The sequence below is a fragment of the Eschscholzia californica genome, unplaced genomic scaffold (genome assembly GCF_041429995.1).
Source record: "Eschscholzia californica isolate CP2 unplaced genomic scaffold, dmEscCali1.0.p SCAF_2, whole genome shotgun sequence".
Classification (NCBI taxonomy): Eukaryota; Viridiplantae; Streptophyta; class Magnoliopsida; order Ranunculales; family Papaveraceae; genus Eschscholzia; species Eschscholzia californica.
The window spans coordinates 5,724,716-5,737,227 of record NW_028238309.1 but is presented as its reverse complement, the minus strand read 5'-3'; the positions used below and the strand labels follow the sequence as shown (position 1 = coordinate 5,737,227).

General features: G+C 38.3%; 1 protein-coding gene and 1 pseudogene across 4 annotated transcripts; one reads left to right on the top strand and one right to left on the bottom strand.

Annotated features, from left to right (window-relative positions):
• Window positions 1-1,988: 1,988 nt before the first annotated feature.
• Window positions 1,989-6,844, top strand: LOC147555612 (Pentatricopeptide repeat (PPR) superfamily protein). Of its 3 annotated transcripts, none has more exons than XM_086663239.1 (4): window positions 1,989-2,228; window positions 2,663-4,466; window positions 4,949-5,276; window positions 5,760-6,844. In XM_086663239.1, exon 2 carries the CDS (start codon window positions 2,959-2,961, stop codon window positions 4,396-4,398), a length of 1,440 nt encoding a protein of 479 aa, XP_086519365.1. In that variant the 5' UTR covers window positions 1,989-2,228; window positions 2,663-2,958; the 3' UTR covers window positions 4,399-4,466; window positions 4,949-5,276; window positions 5,760-6,844. The 3 variants fall into 3 exon arrangements, with proteins under 3 accessions (XP_086519365.1, XP_086519366.1, XP_086519364.1); XM_086663240.1 differs by lacking the exon at window positions 5,760-6,844 and adding an exon at window positions 5,381-5,591; XM_086663238.1 differs by having other exon boundaries at window positions 4,949-6,844.
• LOC147555613 (protein DMP4 pseudogene) lies at window positions 5,480-6,479 on the bottom strand (annotated as a pseudogene). Its single transcript, XR_015234923.1, has one exon. The product of XR_015234923.1 is annotated as a protein DMP4 pseudogene (transcript).
• Window positions 6,845-12,512: the final 5,668 nt, after the last annotated feature.

Below are 12,512 nucleotides of genomic sequence, written 5' to 3'. Positions count from 1 at the left end.
GATTAGTTTTTCTTAACTTCATACCAAACCCGAATCGTTTAATTAACAGGGCGGTAAAACCCGTCCCATTAGAGGCGGGTTTGGGAAAAAGCCCGCAGGTTCGGACCAAATTGCCACCCCTACCCGCACCCACTTACCCTACCCAATGATAACCAACCAAATTACATCAACTTTATGGGTTGATGAAGCCCCAGCTGTCTATGTTGCTAAGCTTAGTTGAGATGGTAAACAATATGTTTAAGGGCAATCACACGAACCCAATACATTGCTTTGCAATGGCCCAAGAAAATTCCTAGTACAATACTGAAGTAGTCTTTGGCTTTGAGGGAACAAAAAGTGGGGTAAGTTTATATTATATCTCATGAGAATTCTTCATTAGCTTCCAATGTGAGATTAAATTCCTAAAAGGAACAACACAAATAACGTCTAATTTTAATCTCACATTGTCTTTTTAGAATCAGGAAAGGTGTTTGCAGATTCTATAAAAAAAAAAAAAACGTGATTTTTTTTCAAGTCATGAGATTACCCGTTACCCGCCCGCCCATACCCGAATTACCTGAACTTCTCAATGGGTTGGGCGGGTAATGGGCAAGGCGAATTTCAAAATTGTCCGCCCAATTAACCCACTTACCCTAATAGCCATTGAAATTTTGTGCCCGACCCGCCCAGCCCGATGCTCAAGTGCCCATGGACGCCCATACCCGCCCAATTCCCACCCCTAGTTCAGCCTCAGTCAACAACTCCAATCGCTCCGTCGACTCTACCTTTAGAGTCGACTGAGCCCATTTTGGGCCGGTCACATAGGACTTTTGGGAACAACGGTCATATGTTAGCCCAGATATGGCCATTTGATTTGTTCCAATCGCCAGATTTGGTAAAATTGGAACTTTGGGGCTCATTGAACAGTTCAATTTTGGGTTGGTTTAAAAAGAACAACCCATACGCAACCTACACAAGATTCTTTCACTCACTTACAAAATACCACAGACGTGTTTTGGACTTGCACAAATTTAGGCCTAGGCCTCTTTATAGTTGGAGTTGATTTTTTTGTAAGGCCATTAGTTCCATTTATGGCGTGTTTGGTTACAGGATTCCTAAGTAGGATTCATATCAAACGTGGTTTTGGTAGGAAAAAACGGTGCTCTAAAAAAACCAGTGTTCGGAGAAAAAACGATTTTCGTGAAAAAAATAGGTTCCATGAAACTTCGATTACCGAAAAAAATTAGTTTTTGAAAAAAAAATTTATTTATGAAAAACTTGAAAAAACGATTCTCGGAAAAAAAAATTATGAAGAAAAAGGAGACTTCTCGAATGAAACAATATTTGAAAAAACGAGTTTCGAGAACAAGGTTTATTCAATTTTTTTTAAAGAAGCGTTCAAAAATACTCAAATAATAATAAATCATAGAATTCTTATTAGTTGGCAAACAAACCAAAAAATATTACTTGGATCGATGAATCCGTGGAATCATTGCGTCATCGAAACACAACATAATGGTTGGACTTGCTCTTAGTCATTGGATACCCGCTCTACATATCAGAAGTCTCAAATACGATTCTTGTAAAAGTAGAAATCAATGGTTTATTGAACTTTTTTTTTTTTGATGAAGAAATGGTTTATTGAACTTGAAAATAAATAAGATAGAATTAGGAATAAATAGACTCTCTGCCCCATGTGATGACCTTAAGAGTTATATGTGACCCTTAGGACCCAAAATACCTTTGAGATGATAGTTATTGAATTTATCCAATTCAAAATGGTGTATGTTGTATCCATACCATCTATTATATTAAAATCAGTCGGTTATCCAGGGGATAAGTCTGGCCGTCCATTTTATTTTAGAGATTTAGTTGATAACACATCCGACAGAAACTGAAAAAGAAGGTCATCTGGACATTTTTGATAAAGTAGGGGGCTAGACTGAAAACTGGTCACAAAGTTGGGGGCTATTTGAGAAATAACCCTGTTAAAAAAACGTACAGAAACCACCAACGACTCAACGAGGGACTAAAGCAAACAAACGGAAAATCATCTGTGGGGCGAGTTAACGGGAAATAAAACTTAAAGAGCGAGGGAAGATTAAAAATATTTCGCTAAACCTCAGGAACTTCTTTTTGACACCTAAATTAACGAATGTAACAGAGCGAAGATAATCGAAGTAAAACCTCAAACCCTAGTTGCTTAAGAATCCCTTCTCTATGAAGCTTCAATCTGTTAGCGAGTTCTGGTAAGTTGAGTGTGTTTTTGTTAATTTTTCCAGTAGTTTCTCCATGCATGACAGTTGTTCGATGAAATGCGTAAGACAAGATTTCTCTATGTTTGGCTATGTTCTTTGGTGCGTATGTTTAACAAAACATCTTTTAGACAAGATCAAGTACCAAAATTAATTGCAAATCCTCTTGAACTAATATAACTTATATGGGCATGCGAGTAAATTGTATGTTAATATCTGAACTATCTAAATTGGGCAAGGAGTTCATAATGTAAATTAGAGTTTCCTCTATTTTGTAATCGCGGGTAGTTGTCTTAATGAAAGGTTAATGATTTGATCGAACCAAATGAAGTTTGGGATTCTATTTCGTATATATTTTTTGCTTCATTCATAATTCCGATCCTTCATTGTGAAATGCTAAGGCTTTCTTTCATTTTCTTTATTTGCAGATGCAATCCTTGATTATTCAAGTTACTATTCGAGGTTCGGGCAAGTGCCATGCATCTCTTACTTGATAGGTTAATTTGCTTTCGACCAAGTCCAAACGCCATCGTGTTAACTAATAACAAAATGATTAATCATTTGGATATCTTTCAAGTTTGTTGAGCGAAAAGATATAGTGGGATTTTGTTGTGGAGTTACCTGAATTTTGATTTTGTTTGGAAACTTTCTTTCTTAATCGAAGTACTGTGACCTTGAAGAAGACACATTAGACAAGAGAGAGAGAGAGAGAGTGAACACCAAAATGAGTCAGGGGAAAACGATCAAATGGTTGAAGAAAATCACACCTTCACTAGTTCAGCAATTGATACGAGAGGAACGTGACATCCGAAAAGCTGTCATCATATTTGATTCGGCTACAGCTGAGTATGCTAATGGATTTAGGCACGACCATACCACCTTTAGCCTCATGATATCTAGATTAGCTAATGCAAACCAGTTCAGATCAGCAGAGGAGCTCCTTAACAGGATGAAGGAAGAAAAGTGCAACTTCACAGAGGACATATTTCTCTCAGTATGCAGAGCATATGGACGGGCGCATAGGCCAGACGACGCTCTTCGGATTTTCCACAAAATGAAGGAGTTTCAGTGTGAAATCACTGAAAAAACTTATGTAACAGTCTTTTCCATTCTTGTTGCTGAAAACAAGTTAAAAATGGCCTACAAGTACTACAGATATATGAGAGAAATGGGCATTCCTCCAAGTGTTACTTCTCTCAATGTTTTGATTAAGGCACTCTGCATGAACAAGGGTACCATAGATGCAGCTCTTAAGGTGTTTAGGGAGATGTCAAATCATGGGTGTAATCCAGATTCTTATACTTATGGTACTTTAATAAATGGATTGTGTAAATTAGGAATGATTACTGAAGCAAAAGAGTTATTCGAAGAGATGGGGACAAAAGATTGTGCACCAACAGTTGTCACTTATACGTCCTTGATACATGGCTTGTGCTTGTCGGGTAATTTGGACGAAGCCTTGAAATTTCTTGAAGAGATGACCAGTAAAGGTATTGAACCCAATGTGGTCACATTCAGTTCTCTTATGGATGGTCTCTGTAAAGGTGGACGATCACTGCAAGCCATGGAGCTGCTTGAAAAGATGATTACCAAGCGTCATAATCCCAACATGATCACTTACAGTACTTTAATTAATGGATTATGTAAAGAAGGGAAGCTTCTAGAAGCAATGGAGATTCTTGATAGGATGAAGCTCCAAGGTTTGAGACCAGATGCAGGGCTATATGGTAAACTAATAAGCAGCTTTTGTGATGCCTCTAAGTTTCGGGAAGCTGCAAACTTCCTTGATGAGATGGTTCTTACTGGAATATCGCCTAATCGTGTGACTTGGAGCCTTCACGTTAAAATACACAACATGGTAGTCCAAGGGCTATGTACCGAGAATGACCCAAACCGAGCTTTTCAAGTATACTTGAGTATGCGCACTCGAGGCATCTCCATCGTTCATGAAACTTATAGTTCTCTTGTGAGTTGTTTTTGTAACAAGGGAGATATTCATAAATCTGCGAAAATTGTCAATGAGATGGTGATCGATGGATGTGTTCCTGATGAAGTCACATGGAATGCTGTTGTAAGTGGATTTTGGTGTCGAAAGAAAGTTCGCGAAGCTGCTGAGCTATTACAGGTTGAGTTGTTTGGGGAACTTCTGATGCCTAAGACATAAATAAATCTAACTTTGACTCCTGCGTTGCACGAAAATGCAATTCTAGACCAGAGTAAGCGATTACAAAGGTATTGATTTTATTCTCCTCTTATTTTATTCTGGACTCCACAAAGTAAGTAGATCTTTATTCCAATCCTTGACTATCCAACTAATACTATTGGCGGGCCAGTTAGTTATGAGTTGTCCAGGATAATGTCCATAGATGTGTGGTTGAAATCAAGTGAATAATAATTAGTCCTCTTTCTGGCTAGGAATTTATGCTGATAGTTTATTGATTCTGTCATAATCTTGTAACCTGCTTTATTTACTGATATGCTTGAGATCTTGTAGTTTTGACTAGTTTAAATAGTATATTGCAATTCCACATGAAATATTTACGATACGAAGATCTAAAGAACCATGTACTTTTGGGATACTGAGTTGATTTTGTTATTTATATTTTTTTTTACTGATAAAAGAGAAAGTTCGATTAAATAGAAGTTTGACAACTAGATATATTCATCTGTATTTCTTTCACCTCAGTTTGAACCCCACTTCTATCTTTTAACAGATAGTGCAGGAGGCCTGAGCCTGGTCCCTCACTGCTAAGATTTGGGAGGTGTTGCCTTGAATGATGTGTACTCGAACCTTGAATTATTAGTGAAAGAGCATATGGACTATTGTCAGCAGTATTTCCTCGCAAGGTTAATTATCGCCGGCACTTATTTAAATCTCCATGAAGCTTTCAGTACAGAAAGGCTGGCAGTAGATCATTCGTTCAAGAGGATGTTCACTCAATAGCTTGAGCTAGAGACTTTCTCGGTTTCTCTTATGGTAAAGGAAAGAAACAAGAATTGCCATCGCTAGTCAGTTTCATCAAGTGCAAAATGTTGTACGAGGTTTGTGAAAGCTTTGCATCACCAACTATGTTTTTGCTTCTTTTATTTTTGTTCTCATTTCAATATCTTTTACTTCGAAATAATTTTTTTTTTTGAATTGTCAGCGTGCCTCGAACCCTTGACCTGTAAGGTGGAAGACTAAACCTCTTACAACTCCAACCAAGGGTTGTTGGCACTTTAAAATAATTGAAAGACAAACGCTATTTACTTCATGTTTAATGTCATTCCTTTATATTCAAATTACATAATCTCTTAGGAACGGTCATCGACCTTGACATCAATCCTCATTCAATGAAATAATCAAACATTTGGCCATGATTATATCTCAATTTCAAAACTAAGCTTATTATATATACACACAAGGAATGCTTTTGTTTATTACTTTATATTATATATATGTGATTGTATGTTTGTTTCTATCCATTGCCTCTACTGCAAAGAAAACCCTCATGGAAGCTGAATTATTATTGCAAAAGTTGACAGTTTCCAATGATTTCGGTATGGGTTTGGAGAGTCTCGGACATAAATGAATTAGAGTTCGAGGAAATACAGGAGTTACCGTGCAGAGAGAGGAAACCCAATTCCATGACGATCAGTAGGAAATACACAAAACAGCATACTGCAAATGACACCAACACCGACCGGAATCTTAACTAAGAGTTGTTTGATCTCCTCTGAAGGTGCTGGATAGAAGCAATTCACAACATTCTGATCAAAGAAAGCAACTGCTCCAAATACAAGAATCGACAAGAAAGCATGAACGAAATCAATAAACTTGACTCGATAGTGTGCTGCTACCTCAGGCATAATGCAGCAAGAATTATCAATAACCCATATTCCTCTAAACGTTGCAAACCCGTAAAAGACCTGTCCGTTAGCTGCACGGAAACTATCAGTGAAGCAGAAAAGAACACACAAGATTCCACAGATGATCAAAAGACCCTCTGTTATCATCTGGCTAACTCTATCACATTTTCCTTGGTTAGTGAAAATAGGTGATAGAAGTTGAAATGCAAGAACCGATCCGGTTGGGAGAAGATTAGCTAAATGGGCAGTGCTTTTGAATGTATTGTTAATGGCTTTCTGCATTGGAGTTTGCTCCGGGGGGTCTACTAACATCTTATTATGGAGTAAAAGTGGTTGCTTGTGTTGATTTTCATGGTTAGATGGTTCTGCTTCTACCTTAATCTCCATTTTCTTCATCTCTAATCTTTGTTTCAGTTTTTCTGAAATGGGTTAATGTCTATATATGTGGAAGAGGAAGGTGAATTGATTTAGAGAGAGATGGAGATGTAATTAATGGCTTGCAAGAAACAGAAACCTTAATGAAATTGAGAATTTGAGAAGGATTCAGAAAGAGGAAGTGTTTTGGAATTATATTTCAAGAATTGTTGAGAAGGTTGTTAGGGAATGAAAAACAGTTTGCTTCTTTAATCAAAACTTTCTAGAGAGAGAAAGACAGGTAAGATTTAAGAGTTTGTGTGGAAAAGATGGTTTGTTTGTTCTTCCTTAATATTATTGGCCCATACTTGAAATAATAGTTGGAATTTGTTTTGTTTGAGGGTAAATTTTTGTTAGTTTGGTTTACTAATTTAATGAATGTGAGTTCAAAATGTGTTATTTAATCGCAATCACGCGGTACTGTTTTATGTCAGCGATTCTGAAAATTCTTAAACTCGATGATGGGCGGTCGATACCTTTGACTTTCCGAGGTCATTCATTCGTTTGATTGGGGAAACTAATATTTGCAAAGGTGATCATCAAAAAGAGGACTAACTCTAATTTGCATTTTGTTAGACACAAATTGTTGTGAATCAAACAACAAACTTGATGTTGCCCTTACATTCAATGTTCCTTTTCGCATCTTTCGTGTTCTTCATGGACAAATTTTGTTTCCAAAAAGCATAACATTTTGCCTATCTAGGGAACTTGGGGTACAACAAGGTATGATGGATTTTTTTCAGATGTGGGTGCTTATAAAATTATCTTTTGAAAAATCCCACTTCTCAACTTTTAGAGGAATTCAATAGGCATCCCAGAATGACTTCAACTTGGCCCATATCCGCACCCAAGTGATGGAGGTGAGGCAATGTTCAAATTAGAGGTTCTCAACTGACCAGACGTACTAGACAGATAGGGGTGGGAATCGGTCAGGACGGGCTGGAAACGGACGCTAACTCAACTGGTCTGGGCGGAACGGGCACAAGTCCTAAATGTCCACATGGACATCCGGACAAAACGCGCGGACATTTCGGATTTTCTCCAACAAAGTGCCCGTTCGTGACCGTTTTGATAGTCGGGCAAACCGGGTATCGGTCGGTCGGGCACTAGTCACTAATGAATAAATAAAGAAATTTTTATGCGAAATTAGAACTGTTTAGTAGCTAAATATTCTAAACTCCCACTTTACAATTCCAAAAAGTAAATGAATACAAAATTAAAAAATAGTCATTGAGATACGCTAGATTACGATCGATTCTATTCTTCTACTCATGGATCGTATTGGTGTATTGTGGATTCTTGAGTTACCAATGAGATATTGAGATTTTAGAGGAGAGTGGCAGACTAGAGAAGTAGAGAGGCGAAGACAAGATTAAGAAAAGTAATTTTTAGGATTATATATTTTTACTCTTGAAATCTAACGGCTGTAGCTAGCGCTACTAATTTAAAGGCTTAAAATCAATCATAAAGGTGGGCGGGTATAACTGGTAGGATAAATGGACGGGTTCGGTCAGGCGAATTATATAAGCGGGTAGACTCGGTCAGATCACCGGGTAAGGACCTATGCCCGCGTCCATCCGCTTAAGCTCTTTAGGTCGATGGGGTACAGACCGATTCGGACATCGAACGGTCACAGACCCTTCGGACTCGGACAATCGTGAGCGGGTTCCGGATTTTCAGGCCAAAATCCCAACTCTACCAGACACGCCACAACCACGCTTGGCATGACACATTTAACCTGTCGTGCCAGGGTGTGGCCAGACCCCAAATGGTTAGTCACGACCCATGAGCACGACAAGTCATTTTTGTGTCTTGTTTTAGGGGTTGTGGCCTTGTGGGTCATCCATTTCTTCCTTCAGCCTTTTGGTAAAAAGTGAGCACTCGATTGTGTAAAAGATTTTCACGTGCAACCTCTAAAAAACTAGGTGGGTGATTTGGAGAAATAAGAAAATTATCTGGGGTGTAGAATTTTAGAGGGTGAAAAACTATTTTACCAAACACTTCCTCCAACGCTCTAGCTCTTTCTCTCCCTCTTCGTCACGTTTCCTACCTTCGATTGTCTCTCTTCCTCAGACAATAAAACAGAGAAAGAGAAGAAGAATGCAAGGTTTATACGTCAAACCGAGGATTCATGGCTTCTCCCCATGTAAGGTTTATACCTAAAACTAGAGATTCATGCAAGGTATATACCTAAAATCAGGAATTGATGCAAGGTTTATACCTGGTTTTAGGTCATGGCTTCTAGGGATTCATGCAAGGTTTTATACCTGAAACCAGGTATTCATCAAGTTTAATTTATACCTAAATCAGGAATTGATGCAAGGTTTATACCTGGTTTTAGGTCATGGCTTCCAGGGATTCATGCAAGGTTTTATACCTGAAACCAGGTATCATCAAGTTTAATTTATACCTAAACCCATGTATTCATCAAGGTTTACCTAAAATCGGGGTTCATGACTTCTGCCTCTCAATCCCTCTGTCTGCTCTCTCTTTCTCTTTCTAAGTTCCGACGAAGAAAGAGCCCCTTCGTCTGGTTTCCAGACAAAGGAAGGGGTTCTTTCGTCTGAAAACCAGACGAGTTTCGGGCGAAAGGGTTCTTCCCTTTGCCGGAACTTGAACAAAATTAAGTGAGGGAGAGAGAGAGAATAGAAAAGGAAGAGGGAAGAAAAGATAAAAATAAAGAGGAGACAAACATGATGGTAATGGTGGAGGTCGTCGGAGTATGAGGGAGGACGCCGGAATTGATGGTGACAGTGGGAGGGGAAAAAAAGGAAGAAGAAGCTGAAAAGTTTGAAGTGTTTGGAGAAAAGAAAAAATTAAATTTTTTTACTTCCACTCAAAACTTTGTATCCCGGATAATAACACTACTATAATAACTTATATAAATCAGTCATTCTGCAAGTTGTCTTAAGAGTACATGATAAGTCACTAAGTTTTTCTAATTTTATCGCATCCGAGTTGAATTCTCTTTTTTTTTTTTTGGAATCAAACTTCATTTAAATGCCAAAAGGCTAATGAGAATTACATCATGAAGTTGAAAAACAAAGACACAACCAATACAGACAAACAAGTCAAGTTATGCCCACTTGGGGTGCCTCTAGAGTTGTCTGGTCCAACTAGTGGGATGCTTTTCTGGTGCAATCACCACGCGCCATCTGTGGGTGGTTTTCTAACCGCTACTTCTTCCACCTTCTTCTCTTCTCGCCGTCAACCTTCGTCGTCATCCGTCGCCGTCAGCCATCAACCGTCAGCGTGTAAATCGAGTCCCCACCTCCCTGAATGGAAAGTACGAACTCCTCTTTGTATTGTGGTTGTTCCTTGCGAATTATGAGTTCTTTTCTAGCATTGTCGGTGGTTTCTTCCATTAATTGCAGCAACTTGAGTCTTCTGCTACAATATGTTATGAAGATAACCAAAAACCACAACGTGTATAGTTTACGGACTGAAACTTCGTGGGATGAATTTTGGGCTATGACTGGTTCCGGTGCATCTATGGAGAGAGTTGTAAGTTGTTGAAGAAACTCCCAATGATTTTCCATGACCAAACACTTGATCTTGAATACGAAAAGAAGACAACAAAAGGATCTTAAAGATCAACAAAACATGCCCTAAAAAACCAACAAACAAACAACCTTTTAGAAACGAAAAGGGAATCCGGCGAAAAGAAGACCCTTCGTCGGAGAAGCAAAAACTAATTTAGATCTCTGTTGAGGGTTATGCGGAGAGAGGAGGAGCGGTTGTAAGTATGCACGAAATGAAAACCATTAATTAGCAGAGCGGTTGTAATTTGCGAAATGAGTAGAAAAATGATCTCAACTGTGAGTGAGTTTTTGAGTTGAATTCTCTTAATTATATCACCTTTTTCAAGATTTCCAAGTACAAGTAAAACTGGATAAAATATTTTTATTCCTCTCTAGTAAATTGTGTGGGTAAAACTGAACAAAACAAATAGAGATGTGATTTTCTGCTGAATTGATGGGTATAGTATTCTTTTTTATGGGTCTAGTAGATATCTATTTAGAATATATACTTTGTAGTTGGAAGTGATTGATTCCACTGCCAGCCATTGAGTAGTTATCTTTTATTTGCCCAGAGAGGGAAGAGATTGAGATGGAGAGACTAGAGAGAGAGAGGTGGTGATCTTTGTTATTAGTCTGTATTGCTTTTAAGGATTTTCATACTACTTTGGTTAGATTGACAATGAATCATGAATGGATAAGTTAAATTCTTTCGACATTGAAGCTTTTATAGCATCTCCAAGCCCACCAAATTGTGCCAAATTTGAAGAGTGAATTTCAACCGTGAGATTTGGGTCACGGTGATCCATATATTGCGAAAATGTTCATCTCTCCGAATTTGAAAGTGAAAGAAGATAGAATTGTATTAAATTATAGGGTTAGTTTCCAAATAGCCTCCAACTTTGTGATCAGCTTCCTACCTAGCTCTCTACTCTATCAAAAATATTCAGATGGTCTCTTTTTTCAATTATCGTTATAACACCGTTAATTAGTCATCACCTCTCTCTCCTCCATCTCACCACCTCTCTCTGCCACCTCATCTTCTCGCCACCTCTCTTCGGCCGACGACCTTCAAACATAAAAAAATACTCTCTTTTCTCTTTCTCTAAAAAATTCCTTTTTTTGCTCTCCTTACTCTCTCTCTCTCTAAACCCTCCGGCGAAGGGGTTTCCCTTCACCGGAGGTGGTCTGTTCTTGAACAGACCTTTTTCGTTAAACAGATCGAACCTCCAGTGAAGGGGAAACCCTTTCGCCAGAAGGTTTAGAAAGAGAGGAGAGAGTTTTTTTTTAAGTTTGAAGGTCGTCGACCGGAAAATTGGTCGGCCGGCGACCTTCGCCGGTGAAGATGATGAAGTGGCGAGAAGATGAGGAGGTAGAGAGAGGTGATGACTAATTACCGGTGTTATAACGGTAATTGAAAAAGTGGGTCATCTGGGTATTTTTGATAAAGTAGGGGGCTAGGCAGGAAGCTGGTCACAAAGTTGGGGGCTATTTGGGAAATAACCCTAAATTAAATTGATATCTCTAGCAATTATATAAGCTCTTTATAAAGAGTTGTACAAGAAAGAAATTTTAAGAGTTAAACTATTTGGGACTATAAAACTTATTCTAATATTCTCCCTCAAACGAATGACTTTTGCTAGTAAAAATTCATGAATTTGTTAAAAGATGATGTTGTAGAATCTGACTTGTAGTTGCTTGATATGGAGACATAATTGTGAGGTTGCTTGTGCATCTGTATTTTTTTGTTGTTACTGTTATTTCTCAAATGACCCCCTACTTTATGACCATCTTCCTGCATAGCCCCATACTTTATCGAAAATACCCAGATGGCCTCCTTTTACCGTTACCGTCACATGTTTGTTAAAGTTTTTTTCCCTCTCCTAAAGCTACCCTTCCGCATTGTCAACCTCTCTCACCTCCATCTCATCACCTCTTTCTACCACGTCATCCTTCTTGCCACCTCATCATCTTCTCCGATAAGGTTGCTGGCCGATCAAAAAATTTATGACGACCTTCATACTTAAAAAAAATAAATTTTTTTTTCTTCTTATTTCTTCTTTCTTTTCTCTCTCTCTCTCTCCACTAGGATTTGGGGGAACCCAAACCTTAGTTTGGGTTTCCCCAAACTCTAGATCTGGTTTGGGGAACACCCAAACCAAATTTGAAGCTTCAATAGTTCGATGAAGCTTCAATGAATATTGTTAAAGCTTCAACAGATCTGGTTTGGGTTGGGTTTGGAGAAAATCCAAACCAGATCTAGAGTTTGGGTTTCCCCAAACTCTAGTGGAGAGAAAGAAAGGAAAAAAAACGAAATATATATTTTTTAAGTATCAAGGTCGGCGGAAATTTTGGTCGGCCAGCGACCTGATCGGAGAAGAATTTTTTTTTTTCGTACAAAGATTCCTATGAGTATTAAATCCAATAATGTCTATGTTGTAGTATAACAGATAAGTATGGATCCAACGATGCAATGATTTTCTAATTTCTAGTTTAG